Source organism: Halichoerus grypus, chromosome 7 (assembly GCF_964656455.1).
Source record: "Halichoerus grypus chromosome 7, mHalGry1.hap1.1, whole genome shotgun sequence".
Taxonomy (NCBI): Eukaryota; Metazoa; Chordata; class Mammalia; order Carnivora; family Phocidae; genus Halichoerus; species Halichoerus grypus.
Genome location: NC_135718.1, coordinates 27,026,016 through 27,046,233, shown reverse-complemented (window position 1 = coordinate 27,046,233; position 20,218 = coordinate 27,026,016). Strand labels below are relative to the sequence as shown.

Here is a 20,218-nt window from a genome sequence, read left to right as displayed (position 1 = left end):
CTAAGTGACCTCTTTTATCATTAAGAGGTCTAATGTATAAGATCTCTTCCTGGCCCCAAAATATGGTGTAACTTTACCATTCACTATCTTCAGCTTGGTTAAAGCTAACCTATTTCTCGTTTTTTAGGTTAAACCTGTACATTTTCCCCTGTTAAGACCAATAACCTCTACCCAAGAATGAATGCAAGAACCAAGTCTCCAAAACAAAAAAGTTTTTATATATTCCTGTGAGCTGCATTTATCATATAAATCACATTCACCGTACATATTTATTGCCATGACTTTTTGCTTTTCTTCCTGTGGTCCCTTAATTTTGCTTTTAATTAAGATTTTTGTCCCCTTTTTGATCTTTAGAAAAATTAAAGTGTGGGATCTTGTAGCTGCTCTGGACCCCCGTGCTCCTGCAGGGACTCTCTGTCTACGGACCCTTGTGGTAAGAGCCTCGTTGTTTAGAGGGGGTTGGGGGACAGGAAGGAGAAGAAATTGAACATTGATGTGCTGTGGAATACAGATCTGGATCTGATAGTTAGAAGCTCACAAAACCTACTACTAAGTGGAAAGGCAACCAATACATGACAATAAAATATGTTTATGTAGCGCCTTTCATCCGAAAGTGCGTTGGAGACTGTATATGGAGAGGAACGTGGCAGCTGTTTAACAGCTGCACAGCAGCTCCACACCAGTTTAGTACAGGAAGTGAGTAAGAATTCTGTATCTACCAGAAACGGTAGGGGTTACTTAGGGGACGAGAACATAATTACTCAAATTGGAACCTGTCCAGAAGCTGAGGACCTGCACACCTGTGCCTGCAAAAAGTGCCGTGGGAGCCTGTGTGAGCCCCCGGTCAGCCCCCTGGCTCTGCAGCCTATTCAAGGCGTGCTGCCTCCAGCCATGTGAATCCCATGTCTTCTCTTCCTCATATACCCCCTTGCCGTGAACATCTTGACATTTGAGGAAAGAAGTGACTCAAAAGGAGGAAAGTCACCTTTGAAAGCACTAAATTCTTTATCATGGTGTTCACCAAACGCCCGCATGAGAAAATGGCCTAAGGTTAAAAGCTGCTGCCATTCGAAAAAGAAGATTAGGTGGGGCACCAGGGAGCACAACTCAGGAAAAAGATGAGAGCTAGCATTTGAAGCCCAGCGTTCTGAATCCTGACTCTCAACATTTGGCGGTCTCTGCTCTGGGGAAGAGAGAGAGGAGACGTTTCTTTGTCTTCCTTTTTGGATTTAAAGCTCATTCTTACAGCACCAGACCTGCTTTACCTGCGTGTTTCACACACGTTTTTTAAAATGTGTACTTTCATTCATCTACAATTAATCTACATCTAAGTGAGGTATAATTTACATACAGCAAAATTTACCTTTTTTCAGTGTATTTTTTCTGAATTTTGCAGTGTGTAAACACCTCAGTCAAGATCTAGAACATTTCCATCACCCCAAAAATGATGCCCCTTCATATCAATCCCCTCTTCCCCCACCCCTAGCAGTTATCTGATTTCTTCCCAATGCTTTTGCTATCTTATGAATGTCCTGTAAAGTAAATCATATAGTATGTAGCTTTTTGCATTTGGCTTTTTTCACTTCAGTTGAGATTCATTCATGTTGTGTTACCTGTGTTCGTACTTTGTTCTTTTGTATTGCTGAGTAGTATTCCATTGTGTGGTTGTGCCAGTTTGTTTATTTGCTTACCAGTTGAAGGACATTTGGAATGCTTCCAGTTTGGAGTGATGCTGAAAACATGCCCTTACAGATTTTTGTGTATACATACTATTGTCTTTCCTCTTAGGTAAATACCTAGGAGTGCAATTTCTGTATCCTATGATAAGTGTGTGTTTAAATTTAAAAGAAACTACCAAGCTGTTTCCCAGAGTGGCATTTTGGGAGTTCACAAATGCAAACCATTTTGTATTTCCACTGATGGAATGTATAAGAGTCGCATTTTTCCATTTTTCCACATCCTTGATAGCACTCGGTATTGTCAGTTTTTAAAAATCATAGCCATTTGAGTGGGTGTGTAGTGGTTGTAGTTTTAATTTGCATTTCTGTGATAATTAATGGTGTAGAACATCTTTTTATTTGCTTTTCTTTTATGAAGTATCTGTTCAAATCTTGTCCTCATTTATTTATTGAGTTGTCTTAAGTTTTAAAAACCAACTTACTGAGATAAAATCGATATACAATATAGGGGACATATTTAAAGTGTACAACTCAATAAATTTTGATACGTGTACATACCAGTGAAACCATCTACTTCAACCAAGATAATGAACGTATCTTCATGCCCTCTCTGTAATCTCTCCTTCCCATCCCACCCCACTTCCTGCTACTCCAATCCCCAGGCAACCACTGATCTGCTTTCTGTCAATATTGATTAGGTTGTATTTTCTAGGTTTTATAAATGGAATCATACAGTACAGTATTTACTCTTTTTTGTCTCTTTTCACTAAGCATAATTATTTTGAGATTCTGATTTATATCAATAGTTCATTTCTTTTTAAAAATTGCTGAGTTAGGTACTCCATTATATGGTTATACCATACTTTATTTATCCTTTTGCTGGTTGATGAAAATTTGGGTTGTTTCTAATTTGGGGCTATTATAAATAAAGTTTTTATAAACACTTGTGTAGAATGAAATGAACATATGCTTTCATCTCTCTGGGGTAATTCATAGAAGCAGAACAGTTAAGTGTATGTTTCATATTTTTAGAAACTGCCAAACTGTTTTCCAAAGCAGTTGTATCATGTGACAGTGCATGAGAGTTCCAGTTACTCCACATCCTCACTAATACTTAGTTTGAGTCATTCTAATAGTGTGTCACGGTATCTCATTATGATTTTAATTTGCATATACCTAATGTTAATAATGTTGAGCATCTTCTCTTGCTTTTATTTGCCATCTGTATATCTACTTCGGTGAAGTTATCTGTTTGAATCTATTGCTACTTTAATTGGTTGGGTTTCTTATTGAGTTTTAAGATTTCTTTTACATATTCAGGATAATATAAGCCCTTTTTGAGATAGGTGATTCACAAACATATTCTCCCAGTCCATGTTTTGGTTTTTCATTCTTTTACGAGCACCTTTTGGAAATTCTTAATTTTTGTTAAGTCCAATGTATCAACTTTTTCTATTATGGATTGTGTCATTTGCAGTTACATCTAAAAAAAAAAAAAAACTTTACCTAATCCAGAGTCGCAAAGATCTTCCCTTGTGTTTTCTTCTAGAATTTTTATAGTTTCAGGCTTTACATTTTGGCCTGTGATTATTTTGAGTCCGTTTTTATAGATGGTACAGGTGTGGATCAAAGTTCATACAGATATCCAATTATTCCAGCACTATTTAATTCAAAAGACTATCCTTTTTCCTCTGAATTGCCTTTTGCAGCTTTGTCAAAAATCAGTTGACTCTATTATGTGGGTCTACTTATGGACCTATTGAGTTCCATTGATCTTTTTGTTTGTCATGATGCTAGTATCATACTTTCTTGGTTACTGCAGCTTTTTATTAACTCTTGAAGTGTAAGTCCTTCAACTTCGTTCCTTTTCCAAAGTTTTTTGGGTCCTTTGAATTTTCATGTGAATTTTAGAATCTGCCAATTTTAACAACCAAAAAAAAAAAAAAAAAAAAAAGATGAGATTTTCACTGGGATTTTGATGAATCTAGCTCAGTTTGGAGAGAATTAACAACACTGTCTTCTGGTCCATGAACACAGTATCTCTCTCCATTTGTTTAGGTCTTTAAATTTCTCAACAATGTTTCATAGCCTTCAGTGTAAAGGTCTGACACATCTTTTGTCATATTTATCCCTAAGTATTTCATATTTTTAGTGCTATTGTAAATGATATTTTAATTTGGGGGGTTTTTAAAATTTTTAATTTCTGAGCTGTGCATTACAAGCATATAGAAATACACTGTTACTTCTTTTGCAATATGTGTACCTTTCATTTCTCTTTCTTGTTTTATTGTACTGACTAAGACTTACAGTACAAAGTTCAAAGAATTGGTAAGAGTGGGTGTCCTTATCTTGGGGAAAAGACAGTTGGTCTTTCACCATTTTGTATATACATATATATAGATACATGTCAGCTGTAGATTTTTTGTAGATACCCATTATCAGGGGATTAGGAAGCTTCTTTATATTCCTAGATTGCTGAGAGTTAGGAATGGATTTTGTTAACCACTTTTATGTGCATCCAAATGTTAAACCCAATTTTACATCTCTTTGGATCCCATGAACATTAAAAGGATAGTAATCAAGGAATACTATGAACAACTCTATGCCCCCAACTTTGATAACCTAGATGAAATGGATCAATTCCTTGAAAGATATAATCTTCTACAACTCACATAGGAAGAAGTAGACAATGTGAATGGGCCCATGCCTATTAAAGAAATTGAATCCATAATTAATAACGTTACAAAACAGAAAGTACCAGGCCCGGATGGGTTCACTGGTGAATTCTACCAAATGTTTAAGGAAGAAATTATACCAATTCTTCACAATCTTTTACAGAAGATAGAAGCAGAGTGAATACTTCCTAACGCATTCTATGAAGCCAGCATTACCCTCATACCAAAAGCAAAAAAAGGTATTACAAGAAAAGTACAGATCATATGTCTCATGAACACAGATGATAATCTATGAGCTCATTTACTTCTTGTAAAGAAAGTAAAATAGTGCAACCTCTACGGAAAGCAGTATGGGGTTTCTCAAAATATTAAAGATAAAGCACCCTCACTTCTGAGTGTATATCCCAAAGAATTGAAAGCAGGATCTCAAAGTGTTAATTGCATACCCATATTCATATCAATATTATTCACAGTAGCCAAGAGGTGGAAACAACCCAAGTGTTCATCAGGAGATGAATGAATGAACAAAATGTGGTGTATACATACAGTAGAATATTATTCGGCCTTAAGAAGAAGGGAAATACTGTCATATACTCCAACATGGATAATACTTGAGGACATTATGTTAAGTGAAACAAGCCAGTCACAAAAGACAAATACTGTACTATTCCACTTACATGAAGTATCTACAGTGGTCAAACCCAGAAAGTAGAGTGGTGGTTGCCAGGGGTTGGGGGGAGAGAGAAAAAGGGAGTTGTTGTTTAATGGGTTTAGAATTTCAGATTTGCAAGATGAAAAAGTTTTGGAGATTGATTGTACAACAGTGTGAATGTACTTAACAACACTGAACTGTAGGGGCGCCTAGATGGCTCAGTTGTTAAGTGTCTGCCTTCGGCTCAGGTCATGGTCCCAGGGTCCTGGGATTGAGCCCCACATCGGGCTCCCTGCTCGGCCGGGAGCCCGCTTCTCCTTCTCCCACTCCCCCTGCTCGTGTTCCCTCTCTAGCTGTCTCTCTCTCTCTGTCAGATAAATAAATAAAACCTTAAAAAAAAAAACAAACACTGAACTGTACACTTAACAATGGATAAACATAAATTTTATGTGGTTTTTTCCATAATACAAATTAAAATATTTTTAAAATAGGCAAACACAATTGTATGACTAATAGAGTATTATGCAGGATTTTTTGGTAATATTTTAAACACTTTTCTTAAAATCTAAGTGTAGTCTTGTCACTGTCCTTGTATTTAGTGATTTCACAGTAAAGAAAATTTCTATACTTACTTAAAAGGTAGCAGTATGCCAGGAAAATGAAGTAACTCTTAAAAATAAAACCCTCATCAAAATATTAGCAAATTGAATCCAACGATGTATGATATATGTGTGTGTGTGTGTCTGTGTGTGTGTATACACACACCATGGCCAAGTGGCATTTATTCCAGGTATACAGAACTGGTTTAGTATTCAAAAATGCAGCTATCGAATCCATCACATCAAAAAGCTAAAGAAGAAAAATCACATTGTTATATCAGTACATGCAAAATCCAGTGTCAATTCATGATAAAAACTCTCAACAAGCTAGGAATAGAGGGGGAACTTCCTAACTTCATAAAGAAAAATGCAAATTGAAACTCCAGTAACATACCAAAATGTCTAAAATTTAAAAGATTGATAGTATCAGTTTGTTGGTGAAGATGTGGAGCAACTGGAACTCTGATACATTGCTGGTGGGAGTATAAATTGGCACAACTTTTGTAAAACTGAAAAAAAATAAAACTGTTTCCCTGTACATACTAAAGCTAAACATACACCTACTCCGTGGCCCCGCAGCTCTACTAGATGAAATGAGAGCATATATCCTTCAAAAAACATGGACATAAATGTTCATAGCAGCTTTATTAAATAGCCAAAACTACAGTCAACCCATACGTCCACCGTAGGAGAAAAGATAAAATGTAGTGTGTTCGTATTATGGAATGGCAACCAGTAATTTTAGAGAAGAACGTTACATGCAGTAACGAAGACGCATCTTGCACTGTTGAGTAAGAGAAACCGGGCACAAAAGAATACATACTGTATGAGTGTATTTATATGAAATTCAGGAACAGAAAAAATGAATTGATGATGAAAGCATTGGGGTGGAAGTAGTATTGAGAAGTAAGGAGCATGAGGGCACTTCCCAGGATGCTGGAAATAGTCTACATCTTGAACAAGGTGGTAGTTACTGCCAGTGTGCGCTAGAGCAGCTTTACCTGCTAATGAGAGACAGTTGTCAAATTGTCATGAGTTTTGCAAGCTTGTTGACCTCACATGGGTAGCTTGAAATTAGCCACTGTAGGAATTTTTTTTTTTTTTTTTTTTTTTTTTTATTTGCGAGAGAGACAATGAGAGACAGAGAGCATGAGAGGGAGGAGGGTCAGAGGGAGAAGCAGACTCCCCGCTGAGCAGGGAGCCCGATGCGGGACTCGATCCCGGGACTCCAGGATCATGACCTGAGCCGAAGGCAGTCGCTCAACCAACTGAGCCACCCAGGCGCCCGCCACTGTAGGAATTTTTACACCACAAAAATGTGTGAATGCTTTTACAAATTGGGGAGAATTAGTTGATAAACATTTACCAGCCCACCTTGTATTATTGCTCATCAATCCTTGGCCTCTGATTGTGGAAGAATCCAACAGATACAGAAAGAGAATAAGGCCAGGGAGGTACTGAGAAATATTCTCATTCAGCCTAAACCAAGGAGAGTTAGCAGTGAGAAACTAGCATATTGTTTGACATGGCTCAGTTCTAGTGAATATACCTTTGATTGTACAAAATCAACTGCCCAATATTGGACTTTCTCCATTCTGCCTTTAATCCAAATTGCTTTTTTTCTGTGTTCTTGAAACAGCTAAATATTAGAGATTATCATCATACACATAGTCTTTCCATAGACTTCTTTTGACATGTTGCTGAATTTGTGTCCTTTTGATTTTGAGTAGTTCAAAAGTTTTTGTTTCTGCTGCTTTAGGAGCATTCTGGAAGAGTTTTCCGACTCCAGTTTGATGAATTCCAGATTGTCAGTAGTTCACATGATGACACAATCCTCATCTGGGACTTCCTAAACGACCCAGCTGCCCAAGCTGAACCCCCCCGCTCCCCTTCTCGAACATACACCTACATCTCCAGATAAATAATCATACAGTGACCTCATACTTGCCCAGGTATGAAAAAGAATTGTGTAAATAGCACTGTGGGTAGGAGATGGAATATTGGCTGTTGCTAGCTCATGGAGCCTTCTCGTACCCTTTATCTCTCCAATTCCTATAAAGCAGGTGAAGCAACAACATGAGACAGGGCTGGGGCTGCACTGGACACTGTCTTTCATCAAGGTAGCTAGCCTCAATTCTAGATGATTCTTGATCTAGATTTGAATGAATAATTTCTGCCCCAGTTATCTAATAGGATTGTTAAGAAAATAAAATGAGATTTGAATCAGTTTCAAAGCTGAGAGGAAGCCATAAGGCCGGTGACTTTGTAGTTCCCAGATCAAACCAGTTCCTATAATAAGAGACCCTTTAAACCAAGTAAATAATGTGTGAGTAGAAAATTTCTTGGTGACACCTCTCGGCTGACTTCTCACAGCCTTGTCAGTGTCATTGGATTATAAAACATGGCTTTTTTATCCTCATCCCCACTCCCCACCCCCTCCAAAAAAGACCTTGATAGTAGCTCGGAGTTGGTGACAACTCCATTTATTCTCCCACTCAAGTCTCCAACCTCCCTCTGAAGAAGGAGAACATCCCACATTTCATCTTTATCTATGTGATGGTATATTCAGATCACACCCAGCGTCAAGCAGTTCAAATCCATTAATGAGGTTATCATTGGGTTGGGGAAACTGCACTACTGGGGAATGTACTGTCATTATGATTTCTTATTTCCCACACTTACCTTAGTTCAATGGCCGAAGTACAGATTTAGTACACTTTTCTGCGTATCTTTTTGTAGTGGTTCTAAGTGGGGTGGTCCATGCCCTGCTGGACTCACTTCAGTGCTCACTGTTCTCACAGAGGACACACTGCTTCCTATCCCTCAGCCAGTTTACCCAGGCAGGCTCAGGTGAGAATCCTAGATGTGTACCCCTGGGCAAGCAACTTCCAGAGCCTTAGATTCCATATTAGTAAGATAGATTGCAATCCCTACCTCACAGAGCTGTTGTGAGGATTGCACTGAAATGTCCTATGTAAAATTCTTAGTGCTTAGCACAATGCCTAGCACAGAACAAGCCCTCAGTAAAAAGTGGTCATCGTTAGTAATACTGTAATCGTCATGTATCTATCCCCTCCTTTTGCCAGAATTTTCATTAGATTACTATGGCATTTTGCCATTTTTAATATTCTTCCTGGCTTTCTATTGTTGGTCTCCTTTCTCCTCTCACCTCTGAAACATAGACATCCCCTAAGAGTGTGTCTCGGACTTTTTTTCCTTATCAAAGCTTCCTGTTTTGGCTGCTTTTTCTCTTCCCGAGGCTTCAGCTCTCATCTCAATGTAGGTGACCCTCAAATTTGTATCTCTAGTCCCAACCTCTGTCTTAATCTCCAGGCCACATTACCAGCCACCACCTACACACCTGTCCTTGAAGTTACAAGGAGCATGTCTGGTGCACACTTCTAACAATCAGACTTTCCCCTCATCCACTCTGCCAGGGCCCTCCAGCCAGGAGGCCGGACAGCTTCACCCAGCTGCCCCCCTTCTGCTGGTGGCACAACTATGCTTCTGGCCGCTCAGGGCCAGAACCTCAGAGCTGGCCTCACCTACTCCACCATCACAGGGAGCAGGTGAGACCTTGATGATATACCTGTCAGAGTCACACTGCACGAGCGCTGCGGCCCTGAGCATGTCCGTGAGCCCCACCGTGTCCCCGTGCAGCCTGTGTAGCCCTTGACAGAAGCTCCTGCTTGGCCTGGGCAGAGAGCAGGTGTTAGGAAGGACCTCTGAGCCTTTCTCCCATTTGACAGCTAAGTTAATATTCTTCTCCTCTTAGAACAAGTGAGAAATGTAGGGAAAGGGACTAATGACTCTGTGCTCTGTTTTCACACAGGACTCATTAAAGTTGCGGTATTTAACATATCTGCCAATACCAGGATGAGCAACAACAGTAACAATCAAACTACTACCCACTTCCCCGGACTAGCCGAGGAACGGGGCTTTGAGACTCCTGTTGGGACACAGTTGGTCTGCAGTCGACCCAGGATGGTCTACTCAGCACAGCTGACTGCTTCCGTGCTGCTATCAGAAGATGTCTTTTATCTTTTGTGAATGATTGGAACTTTTAAACCTCACCTCACCTCCCCTCCTTTCCTCTCTGCACCTGTTTTTCCTCATTTGGTTCCAGACAAAGATGACTTATAAATATATTTAGTGTTTTGCCAGAATCTCTCTTGCTTTGCCATTAAGCAGAAGAACTAATTTCCCTATATAGCCTTCTGGGAGACCAACTTCTAGGGGACAGGGGGTACAGCTTCAAGCCAGACAGCACCCATTTTCTCCCTGTGAACTCCAGGAATGCCCAGCACCTGGCAGGATCAGCCCAGCCCCACTGTACTTAGGAGAAGACAGCTGTCTGTATGGCCTTTGGGGCGAGAAAGAAAGAAAACAAAAATACACACTGGAAGATCTGGGCCTCTTTCCTTTCATCTCTTTCTGTTTCTGTCCCTCCTCCCTTTTCCCCCACTCTCCTTCAACCTGTTTCTCTGCTGCACCTGAGAAGAAAGAGTATGAAGAGAGGTTCTCAGTTAACATGAGGCAAATCAGAGAAAATGCCACACTTGGAAGAGCTAAATGCTGTCCAGTCAAAATTTCAAACCCAGGCTTTTGCTGCAAGTGACCCTGTGGGGCAGCAGTGGGTTCTTAGAAGGTACTCTCATCATATTTGCAACTCTTCTCTCTCTCCTAACAGCACCCCCCTCCGTTTAAAAAGGTGGGGGTGGGGGCAGAAATCGCCTGGGCTCCATCAATGGCCACATCTTTTCTGGACTCAGCAGTCTCCTCGATTCCATGTAGAGTGTGCAAAGGAGTTGCTGATTGCATTTCCTCTCATTAACAATTAGATGTGTAATAAAAAGCATTGTACTTCATCTTAAATCACTGGTAAGGCTCAGCCTAAAGAAAGGTTTGAAATGGCCGGAGCCAGTCACTGGGTGCAGTCCACATAATGGTTCACGTCTCTGATTTGCTCGTCAGGGTCTGTGGACACCCAGCTCCTGTGTCTTTGCCAAGACCACAATCAGAGTAGTTGAGAGGTGGTCAGAGGTAAAAGTGGATTTCTTTCTCATTTAGAACAGTAAATATCATCTCTCAGAAAGCAAGCTAATCATCTCAACCTTGCACTGCAGAACCTTCCTCCTGCTTTTCCCAAACCTGGTATTTACAAAAGGGCGAAGCTGCCGGAAAGAGGATCAGGGTGAAGTTTGGCACACAGGGTTTACTAATGGGGCAGAAATTGCCTTCGCTTTCCTTTTCTTCCTCCTCCGGCCTTATTTAACTCTCCACTCTCCCCAGCCAATAAAATTTCTCTGGAAGTTGGTAAGCAACATAAACAAATGGACCTCAGCAAGGGCCAGGCCAACCTGGCCACTTAAAAGGCAGCTGTATAAGCGTCGGGCAGGGCGCGTGTGCCACCCCAACTTGGGAACACGGAATACTACCAGCATGTGCCCAGCTTGTTTCCCGGGGGAGGCACGGGGCTGCACCAGCCCTCTCGTGTGGCGTGGGCACACCCATTACAGGTTCAAGGCCACACTGCAGTCTCTAGTTTCCCTTGGAAGCTGAGCAGTTAGTCAGGCCTGTTGTTTCTGTTCCTAAGCAAAGCAGTTGAGTAAAAGAAAGCCCCTTTTTAGCCAGCTGCTGTAAAAACATCAGAATGGAAGCCAGTTGCAGATGACCTCAGAGCCAGACCACCTTTAGTTAAGCAAGAGGGAGAGGGAGAGAAAGCCATCTTCACCCTTCCCTTCTGATGTGACTGAATGTTGTTGTTATGTATTGAGGGGCAAGTTATGCATATACGCTTTTCCTTTCCGGCTTCAGGAGAGCTTTTAAGCTTTTGGTTCCAGGTTATATTCAGAAAATATTTCCCAGTGTAATATGTCATTGCCTGGGAAATATTTTCTGAGTATAAGTCCCTTCCCACCCACCCACATGCTACAGAGAAATGTTTTCTATTTAGCTGTCATCAGAGTTCCTTGTCTATTGTGTTGACTATTTTTGGCTTTTTGATTGGTTAAGGATTTTTCTACAGGTGAGGCAGAGGGCCATCAGCCCTGAGTAACACACAGGTCAGGCATTAAAGGGGCGTGGATTTCAAGCTGTTTGAAAATATTGTCCAATAGCCATAACTTTACTAGCCCTTCTGTTATATGCTGCTATTTAAAAGTGGGAGCTGTTGAATATTCATTGGTGCCCGGGGTTTTGCTCTCCCATCTAGGTTCAGTTGAAGGTAGATTATTTCTAAGATTGTTTTGAAGCTTGTCCAGTACATCATAAATGAGATCAAGGGTGGACCCTGCAGTCTGGAGCCATTAGCTCCATCGAGCATGTTCTCCAAGTTGTCCTTTGCTGCTGATGGAAATGGGAATGAAGTTAAGTGGTCTGAAAAACTGAGTCAGTCACATTTCTCAGCTCTGGGGGTCATTTACCAGTTCATTGTAGAAGAAATAATCAGGTAAGTAGAAGTTCATTTCCAGAGAAGGTAAACCCCACTTACCATCTCTGCATGATTTCGGTCGGAATTGATTATCACTAATCCCCAGCTGGGCTAGAATAAATGTAAAGTTTGACCTTTTTAAAAAGAAAGGAGAAACAAAGAAAGTCTCAATACATTGAAAGGAATGGTAGAAAAGGAGCTGAAGGAGTCTGTTGGCTCTGAAATGGCATGTCACCATTGTAGATTAGTCTCTTCTCACTAAAATTCCAGTGTGGGCCTGAAAGAGGCGTTTCTTAAAGATGGGAGGAAGCCCCTTCAAAGGCGGGCACGCAAGGAGTGCGTGCGTGCACCTGCGCCTGCACCCTGGAACTCTCTGGGCACTCGGGAGCGCTCCAGTCACACCTGGGCTGCTTGGACAAAACCAGCATGCCTTGCTGCACGTGTGTGTATTTTCACTGCTGAGAACATCCTTTTCCTTTCTTATGTGCCGTTTGAAAGTGGACATGAATTGTGAATGGAGGCCTTTTACACTTGTCCCTTGGCAAGATTTTTTCTGGTGACTCTTCACCAGAAACTTCAGAGACAGGACTCTCTGGAACTCTATTGACAAGTAATAAAGTCTGGCCCTCATAACTTGTTTCTGAACTGGAAAAAAAAAAAAAAAACCCTGGGACCCCTGAATCATTCTGTTTTCTGCTTGAGTAAGAAAAATCCTTCTTATTTTTCTTTTGTAAAGTCATAAGCTGAAGAGAAGAAAATATGCACTCTTCTCCTCTGCCGTCTCCTGGTACCCATTGGTCAGAACAGCTGTGGTTGGTCTACTCCTTACTTAGCACTTGATTGTATGTGGAAACCAAGGGCTTGGGGTGGAGGGGGGTAGGGGATATTGGAAATAATTAGGGTATTTTTTTTCTTTCCTAGAAGTAGATTAGATACCTTGGTATTGTTGACCTTCTTGGCATCTTCTATTTATTTTAGATGATAATACCTTCCTGCCTGAAGTGCGAGCAGTCCAACCCAGAATAGTGCAGGCGTGAGAGCCTAGGCTCCAAGCTTAATTCAGGAGGAATTGAAAGGTACTTCCTAGTGGAAAAAGGGATGCTTAGATACCCACCACCTGTGACCATCACAGCTCTTTGATGATCAGGTTTACCATGTGACTTTAATCCACATTTCTGATCTTCCCTATTTGGGTGAGCTGAACAGACTTTCCAAGAGCCCAGAGAACATGAAAAGGTGCCCTTGCTTCTCCTTGCATTCCTCTTTTCCCTCCTAGAATAACTCTCACTTGTAACCAGCACACCCAAAGCCTGAAGGCAGAGTTCATCTCCCTGGGCTTCATCCACATAGCTGATCACTGACAGAGCAGAGCCCCTTACTTTACCATTGGCTCAACGTAATCAGTGCCAGAAAGATAGCCATCTCTTAGGGTAATAAAGCTGAGTTTTGCTTCTGCTGTTTTTATCTGTAGTTCATTTGTGACTTCAGAATACTTGGAACTGAGGAGCGAAACCAAAAGAGCACAATTATGGCTGCCTGATTTCTGGTGGAACTTAAAGCATTGATATCTGGAAACCTCTTCTGTTGGAAGTTGAGTACCTATGATCTAAAATTTCCTGGAGGCCGATGACCTCTAAAACATATGCTCTCCAGTCCACCCAGTTCTCTCAGCTCGTGGTTGGCTCTGTGTGTGTTTAAGGATCGGTGTGGTGAATGGCATTATAAAGTGTCCCTTCCCCTCTATCCCTTTCTCTTCTTGGACACTGAAGGAAAAGACCAACAAGGAGGGTTAGACCTTTGGGTACCAAGGAAACTACCACCTTCCCAAATCAGTGATCACCTAAGCCCACCCAGACTGTTGTGAGGAATGTTCGCTGGACTCCAGCTATGGGGCAGGCCTGGCAACGAATGTGAGCTTCCCTGAGAGCTTTCAGTTGGCTCAGCTCTCTGTTCTCTAGACTCTTAAGTACTGACTGCTTTGACTTTTGTGGTTATGTTTTCGTGATGTGTAGTCAAGGTACCAGTATGTTCACAACCTAGGATCATGGTAAAATAGTGTGTTCTGGTTTTTTTTTTTTTTTAACTGTTGAGAAAAAAGTAACTTAAATTACAAATATAAGATTAAAGTGAGTTTTCTAAGTGTCTTGTCTCTTTGCCCCAACATCAAGAGGACAATGAGTTTCAATATATCAATTGAGGGAGTGCACAGATACCTTTTAAGATAATCTGACATGAGAAAACATTTAGAGAAGTGAGGGCCAAATGGTGTGAAAAAATCTGGGGCCCCTGGAAGACAACTAATGTTCCATGTTGAATTAAACCAAAGCCAAAGTGATGGGTAATTTGGGAACTGGTCACTATAGCCTCAGCCTGCCACAACCCAACCGGGGCCCAGAACTTAGATTTTCCTCTGCCTCCTCTGTGACTGAGATGGGTTACCCCTGCATCCCATTTGGTCAGTTTCTGGAAAGGTGAGCTCACATTCAGGAGCAATTTCCAGAGAAACTCCAACAAGCTACAAAAATGAAGGGAGCAGGGTGCTTGGCTGGCTCAGTAGGCAGAGCATGTGACTCTTGATCTAAGGGTTTTAAGTTGGAGCCTCATGTTTGGTGTAGAGATTAAAAAAAAAAATTTTTTTTAAAGATTTTATTTGACACACAGAGAGATAGAGAACACAAGCGGGGGGGGGGGCAGCAGGCAGAGGGAGAGGGAGAAGCAGGCTCCCCGCTGAGCAGGGAGCCCGATGTGGGGCTCAATCCCAGGACCCTGGAATCAGGACCTGAGCCGAAGGCAGACGCTTAACCGACTGAGCCACCCAGGCGTCCCCCCCCCAAAAAAATTTTTTTTAATGAAGGGTGCATTGACCATCTGAGGGAAAACACTGCTACTCCAGGGGAACCCACCCCCTTCCCTACTTAAACCAAACCTTGGAAGATGGATACAAGGTTATCAGCATAGACAGACCCCCTCTACTCCCTCTTATTTTCCATCTGTGGGCTTTCAGTGGTAGTGCTCCTCCTTGCTTGACCAGACTCCTTGGATCTGTCACCCTGTGGTCTCAGTGCCTGTCATACCTGGACTGACACTGTGGTCATGGGAGCTCTCTCAGACTGTTAGATGTCAGGGCCTCACTGCAGAACTACCCTACTTGAACTGAAGGCACATCAGAGCCTCAGGTACACCTGGCATTTTGCAGGTGGGGAACCTGAGTAGCAAGAAAGGGGGCCTCCTCACATTGCCTGAGACCACACTGGAGTCTCCTCCCTAACAACTAAGGACAGGAAGGGAGGAGTCAGCAGAGGACCACCCCCCGGGCCACTGGCATCTACTCAGTTGTCACTCACCAGCCGGGCTCCTGAGCCCAGAATTGAGCATAGGCCGGGCCTGGGTTTTACGGGTCTCACCTTCAAACCAGTGTCAGGCCCTGAAGTCACTAAAGCGAGGCTGGCCTGGAATCCCTCTCCCCTTGAAACCTAGAGCTGCACCACCATCGGCAATGACTTAAGGGAGGAGACCTCTCTTCTTCCTGATTGGCTCTTGCCAATTAAGAGCATTTTATTAGGCTGCTAATTAAAGGCACTTCGTTAGCAGCAGGAGAGGCCAGGTGGGTGCCAGGTGAGATGGAGCCAAAGCCAGGAGAAATTGTTTTCCTCCCCCCATGGAAGCAGAGCCTCTTAGGGAACCCTCAGTCCCCCAACGTTTCCTGCTGCGCCTGCCACACCCCTTGCTTTCAATTAGCAGCTCTGAGGGGAGTGAGGTCATTACCGAGCCTTCCCCTGTCTAAGGACACACGAGGCCCCCGGGGACTGCCCCAGTCCGGCTGCCAGTCTGTCCATGCACCTAGTTTGGAATGACCCAGGGAAGGAGAGGCTAGGCCACTCAAGGGTTTGTGTTTGTTCTCCCCACTGAGGAATGGCCCACAGGTCCCCATCACTGAGGCTATTGTTTGGTGAACAGGATGACCAGTCACTTGATCACGTGGTGTGAATCCCCATGCCCCCTTTCTCACCAAAGGCTCACTATGTTATTAGGAAGTATATATAATCTTCCTACCAATCACTTTGCGGGAGCTGAGCCCACACAGCCCCAGAGTGGGCCTGCGAGGAGGAGGGGCTGATGGGTTTACAATCCCAGCCACAAAAGACCCTGAGAGGACTCTTGTCCTGAGCTCATCACACATGGAGGCACTTCTTCTGCATGGTCCACATGAGCCCAGGCAAGTCCCCTTCCTCCAGCAAGAGAGGAGGGTCTGGCTATGACTTAGCACAGGAGGCTGGCATGCAGGGTCGGAGTTAGCCCCTCTCCAGAACCCTCCCTGTCCCGTCCTGCTGCCCTCCTCACCCCCTCACTTAACTGTAGAATTAGCACCAGCCCGGACTGGGAGGGCAGATTTATGGCTAGGCCTGCCTCCCTCCATTTAACCCGAGGCCGGCCCGGGCTCCAGACACTAAATTAGATTTTTGACAATTAGAGAGACTAATGGGCACATAGCCATCCCCAGAGCCAGATATCCAGCAAGGCCGTCTTTTAATATCCACCACTGCCCAGCCAGCTCCTCCTGGCTGCCCTCCTCTCTTCCCAGATGGGCGTTTCTCTCCCATGCCCTGTACCTCTCTGCTGGGGCTCCGCGTGCACTCCTGAGGTTCCTCTGGTTCCTTCTCCCTTGATTTCCTTACCCCCACCTTCCTGCCCCATGCCCAGTGCCAGCTCTGTTCTAGGGCTCTGCCCCTCCTCACCTTCGGGTCACTTCTCCATCTCCACCTTCACCAGGCCCCATCCCTCTAATCTTTCCATTTGCTCCCAGCGGACTGCAAGCCCCTTGAGGGCAGGGTTTGTGCCCTGTCCATATCCTACGTGCTCAGCCACCAGTGGGTTCTCAGTAAACGTTTCCTGAGCCTGTCTCCCGTCCTCCTCCCCCTGAGCCACTGGACCTCCAAGGCCGCCCACCTGCCCTCCTGGCCCCAGGCCCAGCCCTGGCTCCGGCCTGGCTCCGCTCCAGTGTGGGCTGGATCCCCCTTCCCTGCCTCCCTTCAGCTCTGGCCAGTCTTGGGCTGGGTGGGTAATGAGATTGCAGTAAGTGGTGTTGGGGGGGGAAGCTGCTCACATTCACTCAGGCAGACTCATAGCTCTGTCAGGCTGATTGGTCCTGAGTGGAGGCGCAAACGGCCCCCCACGGACACGCTGAGATTGGTTATAAAATTACAAGCATTTGTTCTGCTGTCAGTGGCCTTCCCTCCCTCCCCTCTGCCTGCCTGCCTGGTCTCCCCACCCTTCCCACCCCCAGCTCTCTCTCCCCTGGGGTCAGCCCATACACCCTGAGGGACCCTGGCCAGGGGCCACCACAGCAGACAGAGCCAGGAGGCTGGGGCCATCGAGTTCCCCATCCAGGCAGGCCTTCATGCCTTGGCCCTAAGGATGGTCACAGCTCAGGCTGGCCTCGGAGTGACCCGACCCTGTGCTCCGTGTTTCCTGTTCCCTGAGGCTAAGTGAGGGTGGGGGACCAGGGCAAACAGGTCTTGGAATCCAGATGCCCACTCAGATCCCAAGTAGAGAAGTCGTCCTGAGCCCTGGCCTCCCAGACAGCCAGTGCCCACAACTTTTGAGGTGGCCCTGGGCAGGTGGAGGGGGTAGTTGGAGGCCTATCCTCCTGAAGGAGGGAGTCACCGGGAGGAGTCCCCCTCTCTCCTCTTCATGTGGCCAGTCCCCTGCCCTGTACCCTGACCCCAGATAAGGACAACTCAGGCCTCAGGATAGTACCCCCACCCCCTGACACCTGGGCCAGGCCTGAAAGCCAGAATGGCCCACCAGATCCCCCACTATGGTTACCCTATACAAGGTGAGTCCCCTTGGCCTACCCCCTGCATTCACTCTCTAGGGCCAAGGGTCAATGGCCATGGGTCCCTCTGGCCTTTGCAGGGGCCCGATTACCCCCAAGCTGGTAGGCCCTGAAATCCTGTTTTGTGCTCTGGTGATACTCTCACAGAGATACCCACTCTTCACTGGCCCTGCTCCCTTGCCTGCCGCACACCAGCCCAGTCCCCCTCATGCTGGCCTCTTGGCCTCCTTCCACCTTCAGTCCTCCAACAAGACTCCAGCCCCTGGCACCTGCCTGGCCCTTCCGCCCCAGCCTCAATCTCTGCCTGTCTGTCGCTATCCTGTCAGGAGGCACCAGGACATCCTGTCCCTGGCTGGGGGCCGCTGCTGCGAGGACAGTTCCCTAGCTTGGAGTAGGGAGCTTTTGGGGGCAGCATGTCCTGGGTGCTGGTTACAAGGTGCCTTCCTGCCATCCGTCATTCATTCTCAGCCTGGAATGTATTTGCTGTAATTACATCTTTAATTAGGGTGGTGACGGCTCATTGTTCACCAACAATGATGGATCAGATCCTCCTGCTTGCCATCCTCCCTCTGTCCGGCACCCTGCAGGTCAGCTCTCCCCCGACTCAGGGGTTGGGAAGAATACGAGAACCTGAGGCCCAGAGCAGCCATGAGCTCCATCCCAATAGTGATTATGTCCTTTAAGACCTCTGGGGACTCCCAAGGGACTGGTGAGACCCTGATACCTCCACCCAGGGCTCCCTACAAAAAGGCAAGGCCACCAGATATCTCCTTGGTCCAAACTGGCCAGGTTGGGGAAGGGGCGGTGCTCTGTTGCCCATCTCCGCCATCCCCCCCCCCCCTCCCGGCTGGGCCCTGGGCCAGGCACATTCTTCATCCACAGGGCTGACAAGCACAGAAAGCCTTCCAACTCTAAGCTGTGGGATATATGGGCAGGCAGTCCTATCTCTAAGCTCTCCTGTGCATTAACCAACCAACCAAGGCCTCCACTGTCATAAGCTTACATTAACCCAGGTGGTAGGTCCAGGCCCAAGTCTGCATGTGGTGGATGCTCAATGACTAAGTGAATGAACATCAGGCAGTGAGTGGAGATGTGTTCTGGGAGAGCGGGGCTTAGAGCTCCTCATTATGTGCCATGGGCTGGTCGGAGCCTAGGCTTTGCAGAGGCCAGGATGGGCAGTTAAGGCCCAAGGAGCCTAGGCTTTGCAGAGGCCAGGATGGGCAGTTAAGGCCCAAGGACCCTTGAGGAGGCCTTGCAGGGAATAAGAACCCTAATCTGGGTTAAAATTTCAGCCTGGCACCTTCTGGCTATATGACATTGGGTGAGTTCCCTAACCTATGTCTCAGTTTACTCATTTATAAAATGAAGACGAAAGCAGTGCCCTATTTCATAAGATGTCTGCAGATTCACTCAGCCGCTGCACATATGGTAGAGTCCATGCTAAGGTGGCAGCCGCTGCAGGGAACCCATCTCTGCTGTGGCTGCCTCCTGGCACCCGGGGCGAACAGGTGGCCTCCATCTTGGTTTGAGGAAGGCCGTGCCGACTGCAGGCACTGTTGGGCACAGTGGGGGGAGCAGCAGGGCTATGATCAGGCTGGTGTAAGATAAGGTGCACAGCAGTTGCACAGGACATGCTTGTGATATAGGAATTAGCTGACCACCTTTCACAACTGCAGGGGCTCTTCCCCAGTGTGGTCAGAATCTGGTCAGAGTAGGAGCCCTGGTGAGAGAGGCCACCATGTCCTGGCCTCATACAGAGAGGGAGGGGCTGGGAGGGAGAGCCTGGGGGCCCAGCAGGGAAGCCTCGCCTACCTTATCTTTAAGGGTGCTGAGCCTCAGGAAGGGGGGAGAGGGGGAGGGGAGACAGGTGGAGTCCACCCTCTACCCCTTCTACCTTCCAACTCTAAAATTCTGTGACTTCCCTCCCTCCATGGGGCCTTGTCATCTTCCACAGAGCCTCCCTACTCCCAGGGGTGGCTCCCTGTGCAGTCCCTCTTCCCCAGTGACCCTCTCCACCCTGCAGAGACCCCCCCCTCCCCAAGGTAACTCCAAGACCCAGGCTGGAAAGATGCGCTGTACCTAGCGGTAAGTATGCGCAACATTACATATGTATATTGGAGAGTAAATAACCCCAAAAAGCGCCTTGTAAATAGACTCCGAGTTTATCCTTTATTAATGAGGCACCGAGTGCCCTGCTGTTTTAGAGCAGCGAGACTTTCATAATATCAAAACCTAAATTACACTTGCGTCTCTCATCCCAGGGACGAGCATCTTTAGGCTCTGTTTGCAGAGTGAGTAAGCAGGGATCCCTCCCTGCCTGCCTGGGATTTGTTGGCACCTTTCT

General features: G+C 45.4%; 1 protein-coding gene across 6 annotated transcripts in view; it reads left to right on the top strand.

The window, feature by feature from the left end:
- BTRC (beta-transducin repeat containing E3 ubiquitin protein ligase) overlaps positions 1-14,177 on the top strand; it is a 168,995-nt gene extending 154,818 nt beyond the window's left edge. For all 6 annotated transcript variants that reach the window (XM_036085997.2, XM_036085991.2, XM_036085961.2 and 3 more), the window contains 3 exons: positions 355-433; positions 7,365-7,557; positions 9,438-14,177. In XM_036085997.2, the coding sequence (XP_035941890.1) occupies positions 355-433; positions 7,365-7,526 (241 nt within the window). In that variant the 3' untranslated portion in view covers positions 7,527-7,557; positions 9,438-14,177. The remainder of the gene's footprint in view (positions 1-354; positions 434-7,364; positions 7,558-9,437) is intronic.
- The last annotated feature ends 6,041 nt before the right edge of the window (positions 14,178-20,218 follow it).